Source organism: Mchenga conophoros, linkage group LG23, assembly GCF_057382185.1.
Source record: "Mchenga conophoros isolate Kocher_MC1m ecotype Shallow Benthic linkage group LG23, M_conophoros_male_GT1.1, whole genome shotgun sequence".
NCBI classification, from domain to species: domain Eukaryota; kingdom Metazoa; phylum Chordata; class Actinopteri; order Cichliformes; family Cichlidae; genus Mchenga; species Mchenga conophoros.
In genome coordinates this window covers 2702953-2726210 of record NC_140547.1, presented here as the reverse complement: position 1 = coordinate 2726210, position 23258 = coordinate 2702953, and the positions used below count along the sequence as shown (strand labels likewise).

General features: G+C 41.9%; 1 protein-coding gene across 4 annotated transcripts in view; it reads left to right on the top strand.

Moving 5' to 3' along the window:
- Nucleotides 1–23258, top strand: part of glis1b (GLIS family zinc finger 1b) — an 82312-nt gene that overhangs the window by 54776 nt on the left and 4278 nt on the right. For 3 of the 4 annotated variants that reach the window (XM_085266453.1, XM_085266450.1, XM_085266452.1), the window contains 4 exons: nt 2523–2684; nt 6710–6820; nt 11889–12030; nt 16510–16684. In XM_085266453.1, coding sequence (XP_085122579.1) covers nt 2523–2684; nt 6710–6820; nt 11889–12030; nt 16510–16684 — 590 coding nt within the window. The remainder of the gene's footprint in view (nt 1–2522; nt 2685–6709; nt 6821–11888; nt 12031–16509; nt 16685–23258) is intronic. The other variant, XM_085266451.1, reaches the window with a different exon arrangement.

The following is a 23258-nucleotide window of genomic DNA, read 5'->3' as shown; positions in this document are numbered from 1 at the left end:
TTAGAAAGGTCCGAATTGAATTAAACTTGCACACAATGATCGCCAAATGGGTCTTCACACAAACTGTGTTCAAGTCAAGCACATATGTGTTGTTTTATGGACGTTAACCTGTGAGTTGTGAATGGTACAAGAGCCGGATGAACTACTATGTCATGGATGTTCTAGTTTTAACTCACCAAATGAAAGCCAGTATCCTTCCTTCATATTTGTCAAAGAATTGAACAAACATATGAACTTGTTTACTTCTGCTGTAAAGTTGAATCTATGAACTTTGAGTCACATTTGAATCCAGCTGGAGGTGGCCTTACAAGGAAGCGCAGACGTTGACGGTTTATCAGCTGCATTTTTAAACCAGAGTTTGCAGCTTGACTGAATGAATTTGTTTATGGGCCCTTTGGCACGTGTTGACTTAACCTGAGGGCCTCAGTTTTATCCATTTACAGCACAATGAGACAAGTACAGATTATGCAGACCTTGGCTGGAAATGCTTCATTTCAAACTTCAATACATTTTAATTGCTGATTGTTGAAAACTGATGAGAAACTGTTTCTCAGGTATCATAGTGCCACCAATATCCAGCTACAGTTTGGTGAGAAAATACAATTTTAAGGCATTAATAGTCCCATCTTTCTTTCTTTTTTACCAACTTTCAGTATTTTTTAGTCAGTCTCATTTTTATTTTGCAAATTATGATGGAAATCAAATGGAAAAATGCAACTTATTAAGGTGAAAGGAAGCTTTTGTTCCATAGTCATCCACCCAAAGGTCTTACAAACTTTATGAGGAGCTATGCATTGAGTAGCCATAATTGGGCAGATTAGGACTCTCTTACTGAGCTGCTCAGTCACATGCATAAACCTGCAGATCAGCATGGTCACCCAAAACGGCTCTACCATGTCAGGCTTAGGTTTCGCCTATATTAAATGGAGCCTCAGTGAATAGAAGGTCCTGCCTGCACTGTGCGAGTGAATGAAGAAGACCAGGGATGAGTATTGAGTCTAGATGTAGCTGAAGGACCGTTAGAAAAATGGTGTCACTCTCTCCTTAGCTGTAACCTGACCTGTTGTCAGGAGGCTTCGCTAAAGGTCAGCGTACAATGGATACAGCAGAAAGGCCACAACACCCCTATAACAGCCTTGGAGCTGCAGTTTTATTTTGGTTGAGATCCATTCAGGCCGCTTCCAAAACTGGTTTTGAGTGGAAAAATTGTTTCCTGTATGAGACTTTGTATAAAATTTATGGTTTAAGAATTTTATAGTCATATTTTGACCAGAGTGGATGCTTTCCTGGCTCACTCTGAGTGTTTTAAATTTTATTTTCTTGACATGGTTTGAATGAAGCCCTCACTGGGTGACAGAAAAATGACTGTTCAGAAGAAGAGTCCTGACTCAGCTTTTGCTTTTATACCGAGTGATAGTAAAGTGCATGAGGGTACGTACAAGTAAATAGAAAAAAGTACCAGTGAGCTGAACTTCCTTTTCTACTGTGCACCAGTAGACTTTGTGACTCTTTACACAGCATCCACTGTAGGGGGGCTTTGATGGGGACTGCCCTTTCCACCAGCCTGCTGTGTTTTCTCCTTAAGAGAAGAAGCGGATATGCGAGAAGCTTCATGAATCATTCACATGTTAACAAATCTGTGGTGTTCATTGGCAGAGTGGTCGGGATCAAATGAGCCAAGCTGGGTCGGCTATGAGCTTGTTTACAGTCACTGTCACTTGTCAGTCTAATGAACTATACACAGCAGCACACTTATCTCATGCTATGCATTACAGCCCATTAACTGCTGCTGTACGGCACACTCCAGTTTCCCGGCAATTTAGATGGCAGCCTCGAGACAAGAGCACTGCCATGAATGCGGCTGTTTTTCAAGTGGATGTGCTTTTCAACAAAGGTCTTTGGATCTGCAACATAGTAGCCATGGAAAAAAAATGCTCGCACTTACACCACCCACATTATTAAAGTGGACAGTTTCTGCTAATTCCCAGGTCCATCTTTTATTCTCTGCTTTACTAGAGTGGCTTTGCACGAGTGAGTTCAACATAATCTTTATTTCTCTGGTATTGAGTCTTAGTGCAAAACAAATTGTTTGCAAAGTTGCATTTAAGCCAACTTTCTTCTGATTGGCTGACCCTTGTAACCGAAAGGTTTGAAGCCTGAGCTTGTGAATCACAAGTTGCTATCCTCGTGTTTAATCTGAGCATCTCCCACCGTAACAGCGTAAAAGGTTTTCTTTAAGTATTTAATTTCTTTTCCATAACTAGTTAATATATCGTTTACAGTGAGCTCCATCTGTGTGAGTAATTATGAGACTGAAGGAAACAACTTATCTCTGAGTCACATGCACACACATATACACAACCCACACGGTTCTAACGTTTGCCAGCTTTACACTGATTGATTTCAATTCTTTTGTGTGCATGCATGTGGGCTTTTTGCTTATTTTTCCTGTGTGGTCCTGTGCATACCTGCCAAAGTGTGGTTGCCTTTGTGCTCTAATCTCTGTCTCCCCTCCTCCACAGTTCGAGGGCTGTAACAAAGCGTTTTCTCGTCTGGAGAATCTGAAGATCCACCTGAGGAGCCACACAGGAGAGAAGCCGTACCTGTGCCAGCACCCTGGCTGCCAGAAAGCTTTCAGCAACTCCAGCGATCGGGCCAAGCATCAGCGCACTCACCTGGACACGGTCAGAATCCAAGCCTCTGCTCTCTCACCTCCCCCCTCCCAGCGTTTCACCAGAGTGTTTAATCTGAACTACTGATGTTTGCATATGTCGTCATTCACTTTCTTTGAAATCCATTTCGGGATTAGTTTGAGGAACTTATCTGGATATCGTGCTGCAATTGCATCACATCAGCCTCAATGTCAGGATGGATCAGGATGCTTTAAAAAAAGGACAAAAAAAAAAAAGACTGTTTGGCAGGAGTGTGAAGGTGGGCAGAGGCGACTTCTGTTGCCCTCTACTTAGCGCCCACACTGATCTTTGAACTTTCAATAATACATCGCTGTATAGTTTCATTCATTTCATTTCATTTGGTAACTTCTGCCCACGTTCAGACATGTAAACACTTGACAGAGTAATCCAAACCACCTTTGTTTTAGTTCCTGCTGTAGTAGGCGTCTCCATGATCATACACAACCAAACACAGACTACGGCTGCCAACAATAAACGTGACTTTTTGAACGTCCCCTCGGTGTGTGCGTGAGTGTGCGTGAGTGTGCATATCGTGCGGTATCCCTGCTCTGATTTTACAACATTCAAATGCCTATTTCCACATCGTGACAGTGTTAGACTTTAACTTGCTGTCAGTCAGTGAGCCGTGTGGCATTCTCACCCACTTTCCTCTTGCAGTGACATGCCACAGATCATTAAACGATCAGTGTCATTTGGCCAAGTTGCAGCTTGTGCCATAACAGGCTTGGATTGGGACTGCAGGCTCAGACAGAGCTTTGTCTGTTTCTCTGACCCGTGGAGCGAGAAGGAAAGGTTGAGTCAGCCATTGCTGCCACTCGTCATGTCTCAGTAGCCCCACCAATTTACCACCCACTTTATCACCATCCGTATGCCAGCACAGCTAGGGAGTAAAGAAGTTGTTGGGCTCAAATTATATTCTTAAGTACGTTGGGTTTCCTCTGCAAGGGAGAGATTTTTTACTTTTTTCCCCTTTAAGTCAATAAATCGAATCCCAATAATTTTTTTCTGACATCTGAATCTACAGTCTGCGTTTGAAAGATTACTTAAATCTGATTTGAAACAACCAGCTCAATATGTGCCTCCCAGTAAAACGCTGGACTAGAGCACTTTTAATCGTACAGTGCCCAACACCATCGGGTGAGAGCGCGACTGTAATTAAGTACTCATTTACTTGAATTTTGTGTAATTTTTAATGTATTTCTATGTTCTACTTATGCTATATCCTATTTTAGATGCAAATATTCTGCTTTGCGCCATTACAGATCAATCTACCCTACCACCATTCCCTACCAAGCATACACAATTATGCACCACTGCTTTTCATGCACGTTGATGGTTTTCTGCACCATTTTTATTTTTGATTACATTTCTGAGTTCAAGGTGTGTAAGTGTGCGTATTATTGAGTAGTTATTTGAAGGAGTATTTCAAATTTGTATATAATGGACCTAAGTCCCTTTATAAAGGGGGCAGCTGTGGCTTACATGGTAGAGCCTACAATGCTAAAGCTCAGTGGGTCAATTTTTGTTCCTCTAGTCTGTATTTTTATCGGTTTAGCCGATGGTGCGATATGGCAGCCTCGCTTCTGTCAGTCTGCCCCAGGGCAGCTGTGGCTGCAACTGTAGCTGCCTCCACCAGTGTGTGAATGAATAGTGGAATTGTAAAGCGCTATATAAATGCAATCCATCATTATTATTATTATTATTATTATTTTGGAGTAAGAACCAAGAGTTGCCTCCAAAGCATCAAAAGTACTGCATGAATGTGTCTGACTGACTGAATAAGACTTATAAGCTATGAGTGCTTGATTTGATTGTCAGTACCAGTCCATTTATTAAAATTTAATTGTTTAGAAATAAATAGGAAAACTAAATTCAGGTGTTGTGCCAAAAAGTGATCGTCGGGCAGAAAGTGATCCGCGTGAGCGCGCAGCTGCTTAAAGCTGCAGCGCCCAGATGACTTACAGCTACTTCTGTGCAACTGATACAAGACGCGGTAAACTGAACACCGCTTCAACCGTCTGTTTGTTGGAAAATAGTAACGGACCACATTTTCTTGTTAGTAACGGTAACGGCGTTGTAACGATAGGAATAGTAATTAGTTAGATTACTCGTTACTGAAAAAAGTAACGCCGTTACTCCCATGACTGAACACTGGTAATGCTGAGCGGTTAGAAAAAGAGTAGCAGTGGTCAGGCAGTGTCACCCTTGATTTTCTTCCCAGAGAAAGTAATTTTAGCAGTATTTTTGCAACCAGAATGTTTCCCCCTGTTTTCACTGAACTGGCCGTGCACCAATACTTTTCTATATGTAACAGTAAATTATCAAGTAGTAAGAGTAGAAATGTTAATGCAGACGTTGTGTTATTCTGTCAGTGTGGGATTTTCTTCCACTGCACACTCTTTCCACAGTAGTCCAAACGATACAGCTAATCTGGGACCCCGATGCTTATGGCCTCACATTAACACCCCACGATGGCTTTCACTGTGCTGCCCAGTCGGCTGCGCTGCCAGAAACACTGAGGAGGAAAATCATTTTAAAGCTTAATTATATTTATCCTACACAGAAGTTTTACTTCACTCTTTTATTTTTCTTTTAAAGTCGGCGCTCTGCGCTGTATCGAGTCGGTTTCTTGGCAAAACAAACAGAGATGAGTGGCATTATAAGCACTTTGGGATGACAACAGGTTACTTAGAGAAAACGTTAAAGTGCAGAGATAATAAAGTCTGTAAAACTTATGTTACTGAATGTAAAAAGTAAAAAAATCTCTATCACCATCCTTCATTTTAATTAGAAAAATGTGAAATGAAAGTGGTGTACTCCATCACGGTGTATGCAGTGTGCATAATCACATAAATGCTTAATTATTAAGAATACTCCTCAACATGGTTGAATAAGATCATTTATACACTCACTAGCTACTTTATTAGGTACGCCTTCTAATACAGGGTTGGACTACCTAATTCTTCATGGCATAAAACTCGAGTACTGGAAACATAATTCAGAGATTTTGGTCCATGAATATTGTTATATACAGGATAGCAATAATTAGATAGGCTGTGTCATTTATACATGTGCCCAGAAAACATCCCCACACTTTTACAGCAGCACCAACCAGCTTGAACTGTTGATAAAGGCATGAAGGATTCATGCTTTCAGGTTGCTCACATCAATCCTGACCCTACCTTCAAAATGTTGCAGTGAGGTCGTAGTTTCCTGTTCTCGTTCTTGCTGATGGGCACCTTGTGTGGTCTTCTGCAGCTTCAGCCAATCTTATTCAGGGTTTTATGTGATCTGCATTCATAGATGTTCTTCTTTAGTTACTGTTACCTTCTTGCATCAAAAAGGCATTTCTGTGTCTTATTGAATGTTTTCTGTTTTCAGGCCGTTCTATGTAAACCGTAGAGATGGTTGTGCAGGAAAATGTCCGTAGATCAGCAGTTTCTGAAATACTCAGTTTGAACTTCAGCAGGTTGTCTTGAACACGTCTATATGTTGCTGCCGTGCGATTGGCTGATTAGACATTTACATTAACGAGCGGTACCTAATGAAGTGGCCAGTGAGTGTATTTCTTGCGCTGATATATTATAGTGTTTGTCTTTAAGTCTTTATACATTATTAATCATGCAGTATCGGTGCTGTCAGTAGCAAGAGAGATGGGTTTCATTGCTGAGTGAGTGCAACTGCAAGTGAAATACGATGCTTTAAACCCTGAAAAACTAATAACCAAAGAGATGTTGTGGTATTCAAATTTTTGTCAACTGATTGTCTTTTCTTTTCATCCTTTGTCTGGTCTTCCTTTTACCTCACATTATGTGTCTTTCTCAGCCGAAAGGTAGGACTTTATCTTTGCCTTTACTTACATAAGTTTCATATTTACTGCATGTTAATTTTTCTCCTTTCCTTTACAATTTTCTTTTTTAGCTGCTTATATTATTCTGTGTCTCTGTTATTAGAAAAGCTACATTTATACATTCTGCTCTGATAACTGAACAGAAATATTTCCTCCCTCCTCCCAGAAACCGTATGCATGTCAGATCTCCGGTTGTACCAAGCGCTACACGGATCCCAGCTCCCTACGCAAACACGTCAAGATCCACTCAGCCAAAGAGCAACAGGTGCGTAGGAAGGTAAGACACTCTCTGCTAGAGTGAGAAACAGGACAAAACACCTGTGTGTAGTCAGAGGTTTAAAAAGAAACATCATAGAGGAACCAAAAGTATGTCAGCTGTTACCGCTGACATTTGTTGTTTTCTTCATTTTTAAGTAGCAAATTAAAGCCAGTGGACACTTAAAAACTGCTGCGTCATGGTTCATTTATTCTTAAATAAATTGTTTATAAAATCGAAACTATTGAAAGTAGAAGGTTTAGTGAAACTACGGACATTATTAATTATGTTTAAGGCTAAAAATAATATATTACCTGTGTTTGGGAGGTGAGGACAGCTGAAGGAAATATCATTTTAAGCATCAGCTCGCTGGGACCACGGTTACGGGTATACGACTGTGGAACTCTCTTCAGGACCGGATGCTGCAGAACCTCCGTTCAGACTGCTTCCATCAGGAAGGAGGTTCTGCAGCATCCGGTCCCGTACCAGCAGACTGAGAGACAGCTTTTTCCTCCAGGCCATCAGACTGCTGAACACTTCATAGACACCTCACCTCCACTACTAGAACTTCAACATTATGCACTACATACTGTCCATTAATGCCACTGTTTTGCACAATATCCAACTACCAACCTCTGTATATTTAATATATTTTATTTTATTGCTTACTCTATTTAATTTGTAAAATATGTATACACACACACACACACGTAGAAAAACATATTTAGTATACACATCCAGTAATGCATATACTATTATATATTGTACATATATTTATTAGTCTCAGATTTAGCCATTCTTATATTTTGCTTGTTTTACATTATTGTATTTTTGCACAACTCTGCTGCTTGTGAAGCTCGCACACAAGAATTTCACTCGCATGTGCTGTACCAGTGTACCTGCACATGTGATGTGACAATAAAAGTGATTTGATTTGATTTGATTTCATTATAATCTTAAGAGTTTTACATTGTTTTAAAAAGTGTTACATGTTTAAAACGATAAATCAATATGAAGAATACGCAATAAATTCGAGCTAACTCCTTATTTTATTTATTTATTTTCTCCTTGTTATTATGTGCTGAGGTATTTGCTGTTTGGTCTGATAAATGCTCACGTGTTCATTGGTTAATGGTGCCCACTAGTTGAAATGTAGATGGGGGGGCAGGGTTTAATAAGAATATTTTCTTCTTCCTTCTCCTTTTCACTCATGGTTGCCGTGTTATATCAAGGGAAAGCCTGGTTTGTGTGTATGAAAGGATAAAACTGTTGAAACTGTTGAACCAAGTGTGAAATAAATAAAAAATGAAATTTTGCAGCTCAAGCTGATCTTTTTCTGCAGCTAGTTTCCTGTATGACCTTATTCGGGTCATTCGGGTAGAGCTGCAACTTTAACAAGATTTGTTCTTTCTTAGGTCACATTATCTGCAGATCCATCAAGTTGCTCTAATTGAGGGGTTTTGAAGCATTTAGCTGTGTAGTGGAGTATCTTTAGAATCATTTCCCCAACAATAGATCAGGTTTGACCACATTTCATCATGCTTGTGGTCAAAAGCCCATTCTTTCCCTAACTGAAAGTGGGTAAATAAGAGAGAGAAAGGGCCCATTGTTGTGTAAAGGGCTGGATAGTGGCAGGCTGGATGATGTGTTTCTTTGCTTAGTGTCGTAAAGGGAAACACATGTGTGCTTGTAGCATTGTTAATAAGCTGTAGTGCAGAATACCCCAGTGGCCAGATGTTATGGACAAATGTCAAACAAACGCTCTTACTCCACTCTTGGATTTGGCCCAAAGCAGGAAAAAAAAAACTTTAAGAGTGTCGCTGTGGAGAAAGCAGAGCCCCAATTACTTGCAATGAATGCTTTGCAGGGCTGTCTTAAGAATCCCCACAAGGACACATTTACTGATTTACGGCATCTAAATGTGAAATCAAAACATGGAAAATGCCAGCTGTAAAGCTGTTAGGTTTAGCTTTTTTGGGGGAGGAGTTAAATCACTTGTGATTTGACTTTTCAGCAAAGCCAGAATCTTAAAAGATACAAGCCACAGATAAAATAATCTGTTCACTTACTGCTCTGAATGAACTCTGAGGGAATAATCTGAGAGTCGAGTAGATGGGATGATACTGCTGCTGAACAAGGTTTCCACCCACAAACTGACCACAATATCAGAACTCAGACAGATGGACAAACAGACTGAGGGTTGCAGTGATGTTGGAAAATAAAAGAAAATCTTGGATGACTTTGTCCTTGCCTGCAAATCGAGTACCGACACTTGACTTCAGTCGTTCAGAGGGTCCACAGCAACACTGCCAGGGTTTTATGCCTCTTGGCATCATGAAGTTATCACTCATTATTATTATTATTATTATACACTCAACTGAAAAATATGTATTAGTCAGCATAGTTATTATCTCAGCACGATTACAAAAACACAAACTTGATATACATTTAATGATGAAAGAAACTCGCATATTGGATTCAAATGTTTAAGAGTTGCACCAGCTGCTCTTTGGTTTAAACTAAGCCTGCTTATAATAGATGTTGGCCAAGTATAAACATAAAATACAAATTTTTCATTTAAAAAGTGTTGCTCTGCACAAACTGTAGAGATTAGTTTTACTATTACAAGTTTCACTGTTAAGTAGCTGAATCAACTAGCAGTGCCGTCGATTCAGCAGATTTTCAAACACAACCATCTCTACAGAGAACGCTCTAAAAAGAGAGAATGTCCCCTGAACCGCAGTTCTCTGTTGATGCAAGAGGTCAAATAACAATAACTAGACTGCTGTGAGCTGATAGGAAGGCAAGAGTGACTCAAATAACCACTCATTACAACACAGTTGATGGTCGACAGCAGCAGAAGACCACTTGAGGTACCGCTCCTGTCAGAGAAAAACTTCAGGTTACAAATTGTGCAGGCTCACCAAAGTTGGCCAACAAGAGATTAGAAAAACGTTGCCTAGTCTGATGAGTGTCCCTTTCTGCATTCAGATAAAACATTCAGAATTTGGCATTGCTCCTTCCTGCCTTGTACCAGCCATTCAGGCTGATGGTGTTTTAATGATGTGGGGGGGTGTTTTCTTGTCACACTTTAGTACCAAGTGACCAAAATTAAGTCACCACAGCCTGAGTATCGTTTCTGATCATTCCCATCACAGAGTGTGCCCATCTCCTGGTGGCTGCAGGATAGCACGCCATGTCACAAAGCTCAGATCATCACTGTGCTCGCTCGGTCCCCAGATCTTTGGTGAAGTGTTTTCAGTTTTATTTGTCATATGCAAGTTAGCACAGGGTCAACATCGCAATGAAATGTATTTGACGAGCAGCAGACAATCACTCAGCAGAATGGTACAGTAGAAAAAAATGTAATAAAATAAAATAATAAAAAATAAATAGAAAAATAGTAAGAGCAAAATATTAATAAGGTGTAGTAAAAGAAAAAAGAGATTTTCAGTTAACTGACTAAATATATGTATATGTGTAGATATATAAATATATGTACACACAGATATTGCACAGGAATGAGCAGCAGTACAAACTAAACAGTACAACAGTTTTTGTTTTTTGTGGCAGTTGTTACAGTATTGCACTTTTTCTAAATATAAATATCAATACAGTGGAGTGACCAGTGCAGATTATACAGTGTGGGAGATTCACGTCATGGATGTGGAACTGACAAAATCTGCAGCTGCAAATCTGCAACATCGAAATACACCAAAAAGTCATTTTTAAAAAAAGCATCCCTTTTATTCTGCAAAGCAGGTCTGAGCCTGTGCTGTTAGCCTGTGTGGTCATTATGTTTAATAAGAATAATTAGAAGGTCAGTGGTTCTAACCTCTGCTCTTCCCCAAACCAAAGATCCTAAACCCCCCATGTGTGTGTGTGTCGGTGGGGGCTTTTGCCTTTATTGGACAGTGACAGTGGAGATGGACACAAAAGAGCGAGAGGGGGGGGGAAGACACACAGCAAAGGGCTGCGGGTTGGACTCGAACCCCGGCCGCTGCTTTCTGGCCTTACAGCATGTGGTTGCCTGCTCAACCAAAACCCCAGGTTGACCCTGAGGAAGTTATTGGTGTGTTTGTGCAATACATAAAATGTTGTATGTGCAGAAAAAGCGTTTCTCCTGTTGTGTAAAGTGTTTTGGCCCATATAATCCGAAAAGCACTATGTAAATATCAGTTTAGTTTATGAAGCTCCTGCAGCAGTGGATTCTTCACCAGGACCGTTGCCATCACTCTCCTTTAACTTGTCAGTAAATGTTGTGTTGAATAGAGGATGAGGTTAACAGTAACTGGTTGTCATTGATCCTTGTCTCTGTAACGGTGTATAAGCAGATGCCAGTAGGATCGTAGGTCGATTCCACTGTTCTCTAGTCAGTGTCTTATTTCTCGGTGGCCATATTTGCTTTATACACTGGAGTCTGAAGTCTGTTTTTGTGCCTACATCAGATAGTCAGCTATACTATCCTATTCTCTCTTTTTACATCTTGGCATTTTTAAAGTTAAACCTCCTGGTGACAGTAAAGAAGTCCTGTGTGTACCTCAGCAGCTATAATGTTTTATTACATAGAAATCCAGTAATGTATACAACAGAGTTCAGCTATTCCACCGATCCATAAGGCAGATGTCTCATTTTGTCAACTGACACAGGTTTCATTTGGTTTGAATTTTATCTTTGTGCCGTGTGATCTCGCTGAAATGTGTCTTCAGTTGCCCCCATTAAAGTTGGCAGGGAAAGAAACAGGAGCAATCTCACGTTGGCTCTGAGTTCATACCAATTATGTCTAAGGCCAACGCATGACTCAAAAAAGAACATATGATCTTTCCCCCGGTTCCCCCTGACTGACAATTCTATTCTCATTTGCTGATTTACTGTTTCAGATCAACATTACAATCACATTATTGCAAAAAGATGAAGCGAACGCTCTCACACACACGAGGTCCAAGCCACGAACAGGCCAAACTGAAGTCGTCTTGTTCTTCGATTGAGTAATCTTGCAGACCAGATGGAGTTCTCTCCATTTAAATGACTCATCATCATTTCTTGTAAGCATTTGAAGTTTATTCTTATCGTTGCTTGTTTTTCTCAGCTTCGGCCCTGCCCTCACCTGGAGCAGGATGTCCTGAGCGACTGTCTGTCCATGCAGCACCTCCAGAGCTCCACCTCTACGCAGCACCTCTACAATGGCAAAGATGGCCATTCTCCTGCATTGGGCCAAGACATGTTCACAGGTACACACCTGTCATCTGTCATTCTCAGATCTTCCTCTAATAATTGATCTCTTAATTAATCGGTTTCTTTACCAATAAAACATCTCAACTTTCCACTTATTTTTCTCATAAAACGAACAAAAATTGAAGTTCGGTAAGAAAACATGTGGCATAAATACAAAATATAATGTGTCACCAGTAGTAGCAACATCATTCATGGTTAAACAATTTCAAATATGAGTGAAATCGACTGGCCACATCTCAAAACATCGAAGCCCAGGGAGTATTTGTTCCAAAGCAGAAGAGCACGCCAGCAAGTGAGGTCCAGACCGCCAGAAATCCCAACACCTGGCAAAGCAATCACCGAGTCATTGGTGGTAATCAGCAGCCATGTCAACATTCCTGCAGATGTATTGTGGTAATTCTGCACTCTCAGGCAGTGAAAATCATACTTGGTGGTGCCTTTGGTCAAAAGATAAACAATCCACACCACATAATTGAACTTTAATTGCTCGTGCAGATTTTATATCAACATTTTAGCCGTTAGTCCATACTTGAGTTTATAAGGGAAGTGTTACAGCCTTGTGCTTTTGTTTGTTTGGTTTGGATTTCATAACCATGTCATGTTAACCTGTCTCCCTGTCATGCAAAGACTGCAAAAACCATTAGCAGCCACTAGAACTGGAAAAGTTTATTCATCACATGTGGCCTTTAAGCTTCTTTTAAACTTCCATTTTTCTAACTGATGAGTTTGACCGTCACTAAAAGTCAGCGCCACACTGAATTGGGAACAAGAGAGAGATAAATGGATTATAACCATCCTAAAGACGAGAGAGATTCCCTGCAGCTTCCTCCCTTTATGGACACATCTGTCCTTGTTTTCTGCCTCTACCACAGCCAGGCTCCCCACTGTTGTCTGTTATTGTTGCTGGATCTCGGCGCACCGTTGATGACTATGAAAGCTCAACTTCTTGGCTCTTTACCTCTGCTCCCCTCTCTTTCTGAGAGATGTTGCTTTCTGTCTTGGTTTAAATCGTTTAAAGCCCCAGAGGAGCTAAAGCAGTCAAGGACGCCGTGTTATTCGAGGTCAGAAAAGGTTAGACTTCAGGATCTCTATTTACACGACTTTCTCTTTGTTCTAGAGCCAATAGGATGCATGTAAGTAGTGGGCCAAAGTGGGCAGCCATCCCATCATTAACACTTGTGGAGCAGAAAATGAGTCATGCTTCCAGTCAGAGCTAAACTTGTTTTCCTGTTCACTGCTTATAAGTCTGTTCCTATTCACATGTCTGCAGCAAGAGTTACGAGAACCCCCCCCTCTCTGTTTTATAGAGCATAATTAGAGTGTTCCCTGATTAACCAGAGGAAGGACTCATCATAGTTGAGTACAGAGGTTTATGTGCTCCTGCTGCTATCCTCTCAGTTTCTTCTCACAGAGATTTCTTCCTGAACTCAACAAGAAGCTTTTCAAATCCGCTCGACAGCGTCTTTGGTACATAATCCCACTCTAACTCTTAAAGAGCAACATCAGATCCTTTTTGTCTTCCTCCACAAGGAACTGGTGATGAAATTGAGGCAATCACAGCCATTATTTGTCGACTGTTTTGCCGGTGTGCTAGCAGATGTTGGGGCTAAAGGGGAAAACATTTAAGGTCTGTGATTGATGATTTCGGGGTAATGAATCAAGCTTGTAACCATTTCAGAGCGCTGTCAGATCAGGCCTCGGCATGCTTCCACTTGAGAACAGCTGGCCCGAAAACTGCAAAAACCAGGAGCACCCATCTTTCCTCTTCCTTTCATCTCCTCCCGTCTTCTGCTCTCGTTGCCGGTTAACTGCCCCAGACAGTCAATGTGCTTCTCGCTGTTTGGATGCTGGGAAAGAAATCAGCTGCTGAACTTAGCAGAAGATGCAAAGAGGAAAAAAAGGAAAGATCAAGTTGACTCTTGCTTAACAAGACTGTCCAGAGTGGGGCAGGCAGTTCTCGTCCCTGTGGATGATGATTTTTGATTAAATGAAACTGGTAGAAACATGACTTTGAGATACTGTCCATCTGGTGTAGATTTTGGTGGTGGTTTTTTCTTTTTAGGCCTGGCACGTCCTCCGCTTCTTCAGTTTGTTCAAGTTCTATGAGCACACACTGAACACCATGTCAACAAATGCCAAGTTTTATAGCTGTGTGAGAATCACCTCGTTGGTGCAAAAAATACTATTTTGTGTAAGTCAGACTGTTAATTTTTTGGCCTTTTTTTAACTAAAGAAATTAGAATAAAATATGTGTTTTTGTGACAGGCTCATTTTTTAAGTTGTTTGACGTCTTCCTCTGAAAACGGTTGGGTTCAATGACTTGACTGAAAATGAGTCAAAAATCCCACGGACTAATCTCAAATCCCGTGGTGATAGAGCCTTCTCTGTGGCAGGTCCCAGACTTTGGAATAGTCTCCCCTTAAATATTAGATCTGCACAAACACTTGAGCAATTTAAATCATTACTAAAGACACATTTCTATGCCCTGGCTTTTAACACACTATGACCCAAGTATTTTGGTCTTATTTGAATTAGTTTAGTTATTGTTTTAATACTTTTATTGTCCTATTATTGTTTTTTATTGTTATTATTGTATTACAGTGTTGCTTTTTAATACCATTTTTATATTGTTAAGCACTTTGTGCAGCATCGGCTGTTTGAAATGTGCTATATAAATAAATTTGACCTTGACCTTGAAAAAGCACCAATGTCCAAAGAACGACTTTTACAGACCTTCAGAAATCCTGGAGAACTGTTGCTCAAGACATCTTTAACCCTTTATTGACCAAGATTTATGCAGGTCTGATGGATACATGTATGGTAATGTGAATGTGGCTGATTTTTTTCCTGTCTGTGTTCGAACAGTGCCTTGTGATACCGTAGTACACCAAACATAAAGTTTGTCTTCTCTTCTTTCTGAAACAAGGTGGATTTTGTCTCCAGCACAAACAGCAGTGGAGTTGGGATCATTTAAAAAGTGCTTGTAAAATGGGCCTGCCGGTGGACCCGTGTTAAATGAAGCGTTAGAAAATTACGAGAGCGCCAGTGGAACCAAAATATACAGAAATGAGGGAAGGCTCAAGACTTGTGCACAGTCGTGTGGATCTCCAAAGTCTAACTAGCCACATGTTAACAGCAGTAAGACAGTAACAGTTCCACTCGTTTGTTTTATCCTTTTAAAATGAACACCCCTGGGATTCATTTTTGGACAAAACAGCCCGTTTTTTGTTGTCAAATTGGGCTTTGGAAGCATCTTCGCTGAAGATAATAATAGTAAAAACAGTTGTGACAGTTATTATTTGTGTCATGGTCCTGGGCCATGTTGGCCCAGTGTTCTTAGTTTTCTTGTATGTTTGTATTTTGTTCCTTGCTTAGGCCATGTTTTCTGAGTTGCCCTGTTGTGTTGTTCCCTAAGTGTTTTCCCTTCATGGCTTTTACCCCCTGTGTGCCCCTCTGTGTATCTGTGAGCCCTCGTCTCTCCTTATGTTTTATTCCATGTTTCCCCAGCCCGTTATGTCTGTGTTTTCCCCGTGCTCTCTCTCCTCCTGTCTGAACCTCTGTGCACTTCCTGTTTACTTTGTGACTCTCACGCCCGTACATGTCATGTTCAGTTCACCCCGCCCTGTCTCGTTATGATTATCAGTGTCACCTGTGTTCCCCGTGTGTTCCCACTTTCCTCGTTAACCCTCTGTGTATTTCTGTCTGCGTCTCCCTCTGTTCAGCGTGACGTCGTCCCTCATGTTGTGTGGATCTTCCTGTGCCTTCCTGCGAATGTTAGTTTACTTTTTCCCAGTTAGTTCTGTATTTCCTGTATTCTGCCGTGCCAGCATTAAAGCTGTGTTCTTTAAGTTTATCCCCGTGTCTGTGAGTCTGCATCCTGGGTCCTTCTCCTGCCTGCCGCACAGCGATTCGTGACAATTTGCAGTTCCTAGTTTGCAAAGAAGAAAAGGAGTCCGTATTTAATAACAGTTTGCAGCTTGAAACAGTAGAAAAGGTTGGCAACATGCAACCAGTAAAAGAAGATAATAATGCCCCCACAGACCGGTGCATCAACAACATGTAACTGTAATATCATTTGGAAAAACTGAAATGATCAAAAAGTAAAAGACATATTGGAACAGTCAGCAGATTATCACATGCTGTTCTGCAGATTTCCTTATATCATATATTTGTAGCTTTAAAGGACCTACTGTTCAAAGTCACTGAACACATGTAACATTTTAGTTTATTATTGTGTAATACGAAAAAGGACAAACAAGGCGAGTCCCTGTGGCAGCACAAACAATGTACCCTAAATTACACACAGCGCAAACACAGAACTTTTTATTTTACAAAGCACACTGATTGGATGAAAGTTGTCAAAACAAAATCCTGTTGCCATGAAATGGCTTTTAATTTGCTCGAGGGAGAGATGAAGCACGGGGGCCTTGAGTTTATTTGGCACGTTTACCGAATTAGCTTTGTTTGTCTTTCAGGCCTGTACACTGGCTCCAGTACCCCCCATCACAGCGCCCCAGTGGAGCTGCTCACCCCCACCCCCAACTCTGGCTCCACCGCTGACCTGCCGACCCGACAGCACCGACTGGATCGAGACCTCGGCAGCCCTCACCACCTGTCCCCGCTGGCTGCCATGGACGGCACGAGAGACGGGTGAGTAACAAGCCCTCGATTTGTATTTAGACGCTGAGGTATGTCACTCCGAAGGTCTGGGTCGCTGGGAAACTAGAGATGTGTCATGAAGGGTGGGAAATGTAAACATGAATCTGATTAATGAATGAATAATCCTGCAAACAGTCATGGACGGCTTTGTCACAATTTTGTCATATAATTGAAGTCATATCACATCATGTTTTGAAAAGGTCAAAGGACACAGAGTGTTTGTTTTACTGCATACAAACAACGTGTACGACAAAGTTCAGTGAAAGTGCAAGCGCTGTTCTTCTCTTAAGACGTTCCCTGATATTATGATTACACTTTACTGCCTCCATTATTTTTCACCTATTTATCATCCCGAGTCCCGGCCGAACCCTCTTAGCTCATGTTAGGTTAAGCCTCATGGTCCTGCTGACAAACCCATCTTGGCTTTCTTACTGGAAACAAAATCAACTTCTCAGCTCCTTTGACGTCCCTCGTGGGAAGACGGGCAGTGCTGGTCACCACGCGGTCAATGTGACACATCACCAGCTCCGTTTCGAGCGGTCACGGTTCACACTTTGGTGAGAGTATCAAAGCCGTGTGATAGCATCGTCCTCTTGTGTTTATGTTCTGTGAGCGGTTCTCTTTAAAAACCTCGAGATTACATTTTATAGACCTTGATGTACTGCTGTTGTTCAGCTATGCAACAAATGCAAGCAACACAATGACGTTTAAACCAGTGATGCATCTTTCAGGTAATTGTGAAAATAAGCACATCTGGAGATACTTTTAAGAAGCAATAAAACTGAATACGGTTTAGTAAGAATACCAGTGTTGCTACATCTTTAGTCAAGACAAATGTGCTTCCACTGAACCAATCCATGATCCCGGGAATTCATTAATTAACTGTATCTTTGCAGAGCTCCCGCTTAAAGTCGACGCAAACATTTCAAAAGACGACGCACGAAACCCGCAGCTCCTCCAGGTGCGACTGCCTTGCTCAGCAACAGCTCGAGCAGCTCTTCTCGTGCATCTCTGAGTGTGTGCATGTGTGTGATTTGCAGGATGTTTCCTATTAGTGCTGATGATTTCCCCAGAGAGCCTGCAGAGCAGAGTTACAGAACCCGGGTGTCGTCAGGAGGCACAGTGTGTGCTGTGCTAAAGCAATGTGTCTAAAAACCAGGGAGGTAGGGAAGGAAAACAGTCCTGTACAGTTTAATAACATTGAGAAAGAGTGGATGGAATCAAGCATCATAAACTGTGTTACAAAAGTGATTGTGTTACATAAACATGCTTTCTTTTAACTCCGTGCTCCCCTCTTTGGGTGTATATACAACACCCGCATATTACAGAATGATCTTTGATGGCTTCCTTACTTTAAAGAGCTGCACATACATTTGTACTTATGTGTGTGTGTGTGTGTGTGTGTGTCTCCGTGTGTGGGGGCGAGTTTACATATCCAGGAAATACACGTGATTGGTTATGATTGGGGTGTGAGGTACAGCAGACCGCTCGCCATCCAGCACAAACAGAGCAGCCGAGCAGAGCGGTGAAACCGCCTGGATGTAAACGTCCGAGCGGCGCTCAAGAGACGTCGGGATGGCCGGGAAGCATCTGGAAGCTGGTGTGTTGTTTCAAGCCTTGAAAGCAGAAGGAGAAGCCTGTCAAAATTACCTCGCGGTTCCTGTGGCTCTTTTCTCAGCAGCACGCACAATTAGCAGTGCGAGCACAGGCATGGAAAGTGAAAAGGACTTTGTGAGGGGATACTCGGCTGCACAGGCAGGGCGACATATTGGAAGTGAGAGTCGGACTGCGTCTGCTCCTGTCCGTACTTGATGAGGAACATGCCGGTGCAGCTTGGTGATAGTGCCCCATGTGGTCCAATGACGTAGCTCCCTTTTCATGCACATCTTTGCGTCCCCAACTTAACTCGAGTAACGTGATGACAGCATTGCATTAAAACGACAGCAATTCCCAAATTTGCACATTTCAGCAGCTCGAGATGACCTAAAAGAGCTTTCACGAAGGCACATGCTGTAGAGCTCTATCTGTTGATCACACGGTATAGACGGAGGGCGGGGGCGAGGCGTCAGACCTGCAGCAATGTCTGCTTGCATTTGCCTGAAGATGGAGCGTTTGATTTACATGTTTAAAGCCTTAAGTATACAGGCTGTTGCCAAAGTCAATATCAGCACTGCATTTGTTTTTCCCCAAACGGTTTAGCAGGACATTAAACATTTTGACAAAATTATCAAACTAACCTTCCTCCGGTGTGGCAGCCTCTGACCTCACGGCTAAATGTGTTTACCCTGGCTCAAATGGGCCATTTAGACTCCTTTTACTTTGTAAATACCAGTGTCATTTTTCTGAAGCTAATATTAAGATATGCCAGTTAAAATACACCTAGCAATCACTGCGGCACAAGTGTGCGCGCAGGGCCCCTCTCACAGAAACGGTTGTTCGACCACGGCGGCCTCCGAGCACAGAGAGACGGGTGGTAAATGTTGTCATTCACTGCTTCACCCGAGTGTGGTTATATAATTGCAGAGGGGGTGGGGAGCTGCAGCCTTTACCTGCGTATTGATATTAGAGCCCCTCTGCAAATATTAGTCTGAGGCGGTTTGATACCTCGGCAGTGATTGACGCAGGCTAATTGGATTAGAGTGGCAGCACAGTCGGCACAGAGCTACATTAAGAGTTCCCGCTCTGGAAGGGGCACGTTCATGGCTTGTAACTCTACACTGTCTTTCTTCCAGCCATTATCGTTCTCCAACCAGCCAGAAAATGAGTGTCAGTCTCAAAACCCAAACAAAAGCATTTTTGAGGTAGTCGCTCATGGCAGTATGTGGTCAGTCACTCATTTTGCGGGCCTCAGTTAATAATGTGTTGCCTTCAATTAACCCGACTACACAAACAGTTAACTGGGAGAAAAGATTCAGATGATTTACAGTAAGAATTCCTCAGAGTAGGAGACTATAGTGATTAAAGGTGGATCTGCTCAGTTTGGGGCAGATATCTTTCTGGGACTAACGGAGGCTGGGGCCTTCGGGGCTGGCTTAGCTTTAGCTTAGCTTTAACCAGGATGCTGTTGTCTGTCTCTCAAACACTGTTTTAGTTTGCTAACCAGAAACAGAAGCGTTCCCACCGATCTGTGCCAAAGAAGCCCCTGTCATCCATCAGAGGGGCTTAATGGTCGGCTGCAAAAAAGTGGGGGGAGACGAGAGGGGAGGCGAAGGGTGTTTTGGGGAGTTTGCAGGGCCTGTGGAGAACAGGGTCTTATTCCCGCTCCCTAGTGGGACAGTTAGCTGCAGGTGAAGGAAGATGAACGAGGAGCAGATCAGCACTGTTCATGAATCTTCATGTTACTTTCCATCCCATCATGCCTCCATGCAGGGAGCCAAGACTTCACGGGTAGCTTATCTTTATTAAGATGAGCTGTAATGTTTCTGGACAATAGCTGCAGGCTAGCGGAGATGACGTCCATGCCCGCATACCTGAGTACAAACAATTTTATGACTTCAGGGCGGCTTCAAACAGCCCAGGTTTGAATGTCCCTCTGATCTCCTGGTAGCATTTCAAACGGCAGAGTTTAGTCACCTACCTCATTCCTCTGAATCACAAACCATCCAGTCAAGTTAAAAAAGCCTCTGATCTGAAATGAGCAACGATTTCCCATCTCTATAAGTAAACTTTTTCCAGCACAGGTCAAAGTTTACGTTATTCATCAGTATGTGAGCATTTTTGAAATCTTCAAATTCCTTCTTTGTAAAAGAAATATCAAAGCCTCAGCTTACTATCCCCTCCTATTCTAGCTTCAGAAATAATAAGGTCAGGGGTCAAATCCCTCTGTCCTTACATTAGGACAGAGGTGGGGTGACCGGGAAAAGCAGAGGAGTGCAGGATGGTCAGTGAAGGTGAATTTCAGGGAGAGATTAATGTGGCATATGAAAGATTCCCCTCATACCTTGAGCTTGAGTGGCTAGCAAGCTAGAGCAATGCCTGAGGCAGCTGGCAGTGATTAGCTTATGATTCACTTTAGCTACACATAGAGGCAGCTTGTAAAAATATGAACAGTGTAACTGTTTCCTGAGTTTGTGCTGACAGCAGCTCCTGGGGGAATGGTGCTCTCTGCAGGAACACATGGCCACGCAGCGGCGCCGTGCCAGCACATGGATTAGCCAGGCTCGCAGCGCTAGCTTCTCCAGGGCTGGTGTCACACAAGCACCGTCAGGTTTGTGCTGATGGGCTCCAAAGGCAAGGGCAGCAAGGAGAAGGCACCTTAAAGCCTTAAACAGTAATAATCAGCAATCCTGCCACCTCGATTTGAACTTGTATTTCAAGGTTTCAAGGTGAGTTTTTGAGAAAGTTTTTACAATACTAAAAGTGGCTATATAGTATGTAGTCCTTTACATTACAAACATCTACCTGAGTGACGCATCAAAGGATATAAAAGCAGTTCAGTTGTTGTGTTATTAGAGTTTAATTAGTGAGCTAAGATGTAAAAAGAATCACTTTCATAAGCTCAGTATTCTTTCTGTATAAAACCTATATCTGCATTGCCATTTTCTGACAAATAAAACAAACGTGCTTTATTCTCCTCGTAAAATAAAGAGGAATCAAGGTAAGCAAAAGTAAGCATGGTTCCTTTCATGTTCACTCGCTTCAGGGTCTGTTTTTCAACCAGAATTCGTGGGAACTGTTTTTACATTTATGACACAGGTGAACAGACAGGAGCAACAACACGACCTTTCTTACAGAACCGAAGCCAAACTGTATTTTCTGGATCCAGTTTTATGATGAGCACCGTGATAAATGTAGAAGCAGCGGAGCCTGAAGCGATGTACGGCTAAATAAAATGTTAAATAATTCAGCAAGAAAGCCTTCCAAGTTTTTGCACTTTCGCTTGACATCGTTTACCGTCTCCTCTTGATCGGTGCTCTCTGCCAAATGCCCCGCACGAAGCCTCTGCCAGCTACTGAGTGCTGGGTGGGACGCCCCTCGTGCATGGAGCAGTAGGTCATATAGCAGGCTCCAGCCAGGCCAGCAATGAGCAGTCATCTCTGGGCTCAGCTGCCTCCAGCAGCTCTCTGTCATCACAGTCATATAGCGCTTAGCACAAACCATATGCCCCTGCAGCACAGCGCACATAGTAACACAGCAGCAGTTTATGTGTTGGCATTCCTGATATGCAGTAATAAGTAGCTGCTGAATATTTGGGGAGGCGACTGGGCAGCTCCATTTTTTAAAAGCAGGTCTGTTGTCCATCAGTCTGGATTTGGACCAGCTTTCTGTTTCATTAAGTTAATGTCAAGTGTACAACATTAAGTCGTTAAATCGCTCATTTTGAGTTTTGTGTAAACTTTAACATCCAGGCAAGTGTCTGAATAAATACCAGACCTGGTTCTTACTGCTTCTGGATGCATTTATTACCATGATGTGATGAAGGCATACATTAAATCCACTTTTTTCCTCCTGTTTGTTTAAGCTTGGCCTGATGTGGCCTTTACAGTAAAGGAATAATCATTCACTTTTTTGCCAGCGTTACTTTGGATATAAAACTAAAGCTGTCTGAAAACGGGGAAACCATTAGTCTGGAGGTGGAGTCTGCCTTCCAGCACCTCCAAACATCAATAATGAACAAGTCACGTATCGTTTGTTTCACCCTTGGCTTCTTTCATTTGTTTTATATTTTGGTCTGTTTTATTGATTAAAAAAGTGTTGCAGCCATTTAAATTTTGGGATGGTGGTCGATGTGTTTTCCATTTCGAGTCAACGAAAGAACGAATAAGCATGTTTTTCTGTCTGCTCTCGCTCCTCAGTTTGTCCTTAACAATAAACAACCAAACCTAACTTTAGTGGAATAAAGGTCAGTGCGGTAGCCTCAGCACACTGTTGGTTGTGTGTTTTATAGGGCTGCCACAAACGATTATTTTGATAGTCGACTACTCAGATCATCATCCATTGAACGTAAAACGTACAGCTTATTGCACCAGCAGCATCTGGTCTTATATAACTATCATTAGCTTACAGCTTTAAGTGTTTAAGGTATGTGCTAACTAAAAATAAAGACAAGATGATAGTTTATTAAATTGTAATGAAATTTGCAGATTGTTTCAGTGAAGTTTAATAAACTCCTTGCTATCTAAAATATAACAGGACACCAGAGTAAATTCTGGAGCATCTCACACTTCTGATAATCAGCTGTCTGCTTGACGTTTATTCAGCTGTGTAAAAACTATAACTTTAATCTCAGCCAAACCGATTTACTCAGGAACAAATAAAATACTAAAAAAAGCCAAACAATAACATTGTTAAGTTATCTAAGTGACTCATATATCATGTTTAACCTGAGTAGCGAAAGACGGCGGTGGGTTTGAAAACGATTTGCCGGGAGTCCGTGTTCTCACGGCTCTAGTGAGCCTAGCCCCGGCTAGCTATCGAGCTAGTGGGTAACAGACATCTCCGAAAACGTCGGAGCGCTTTTGAAAATATGCGGTGTCCTGATAAACTGAGCAGATATTTGAGGTTTACACAGCTACATTCTCGCCTGAAAATATGTTAAATGTTTATTTTGTGACCCAGAAAGAAT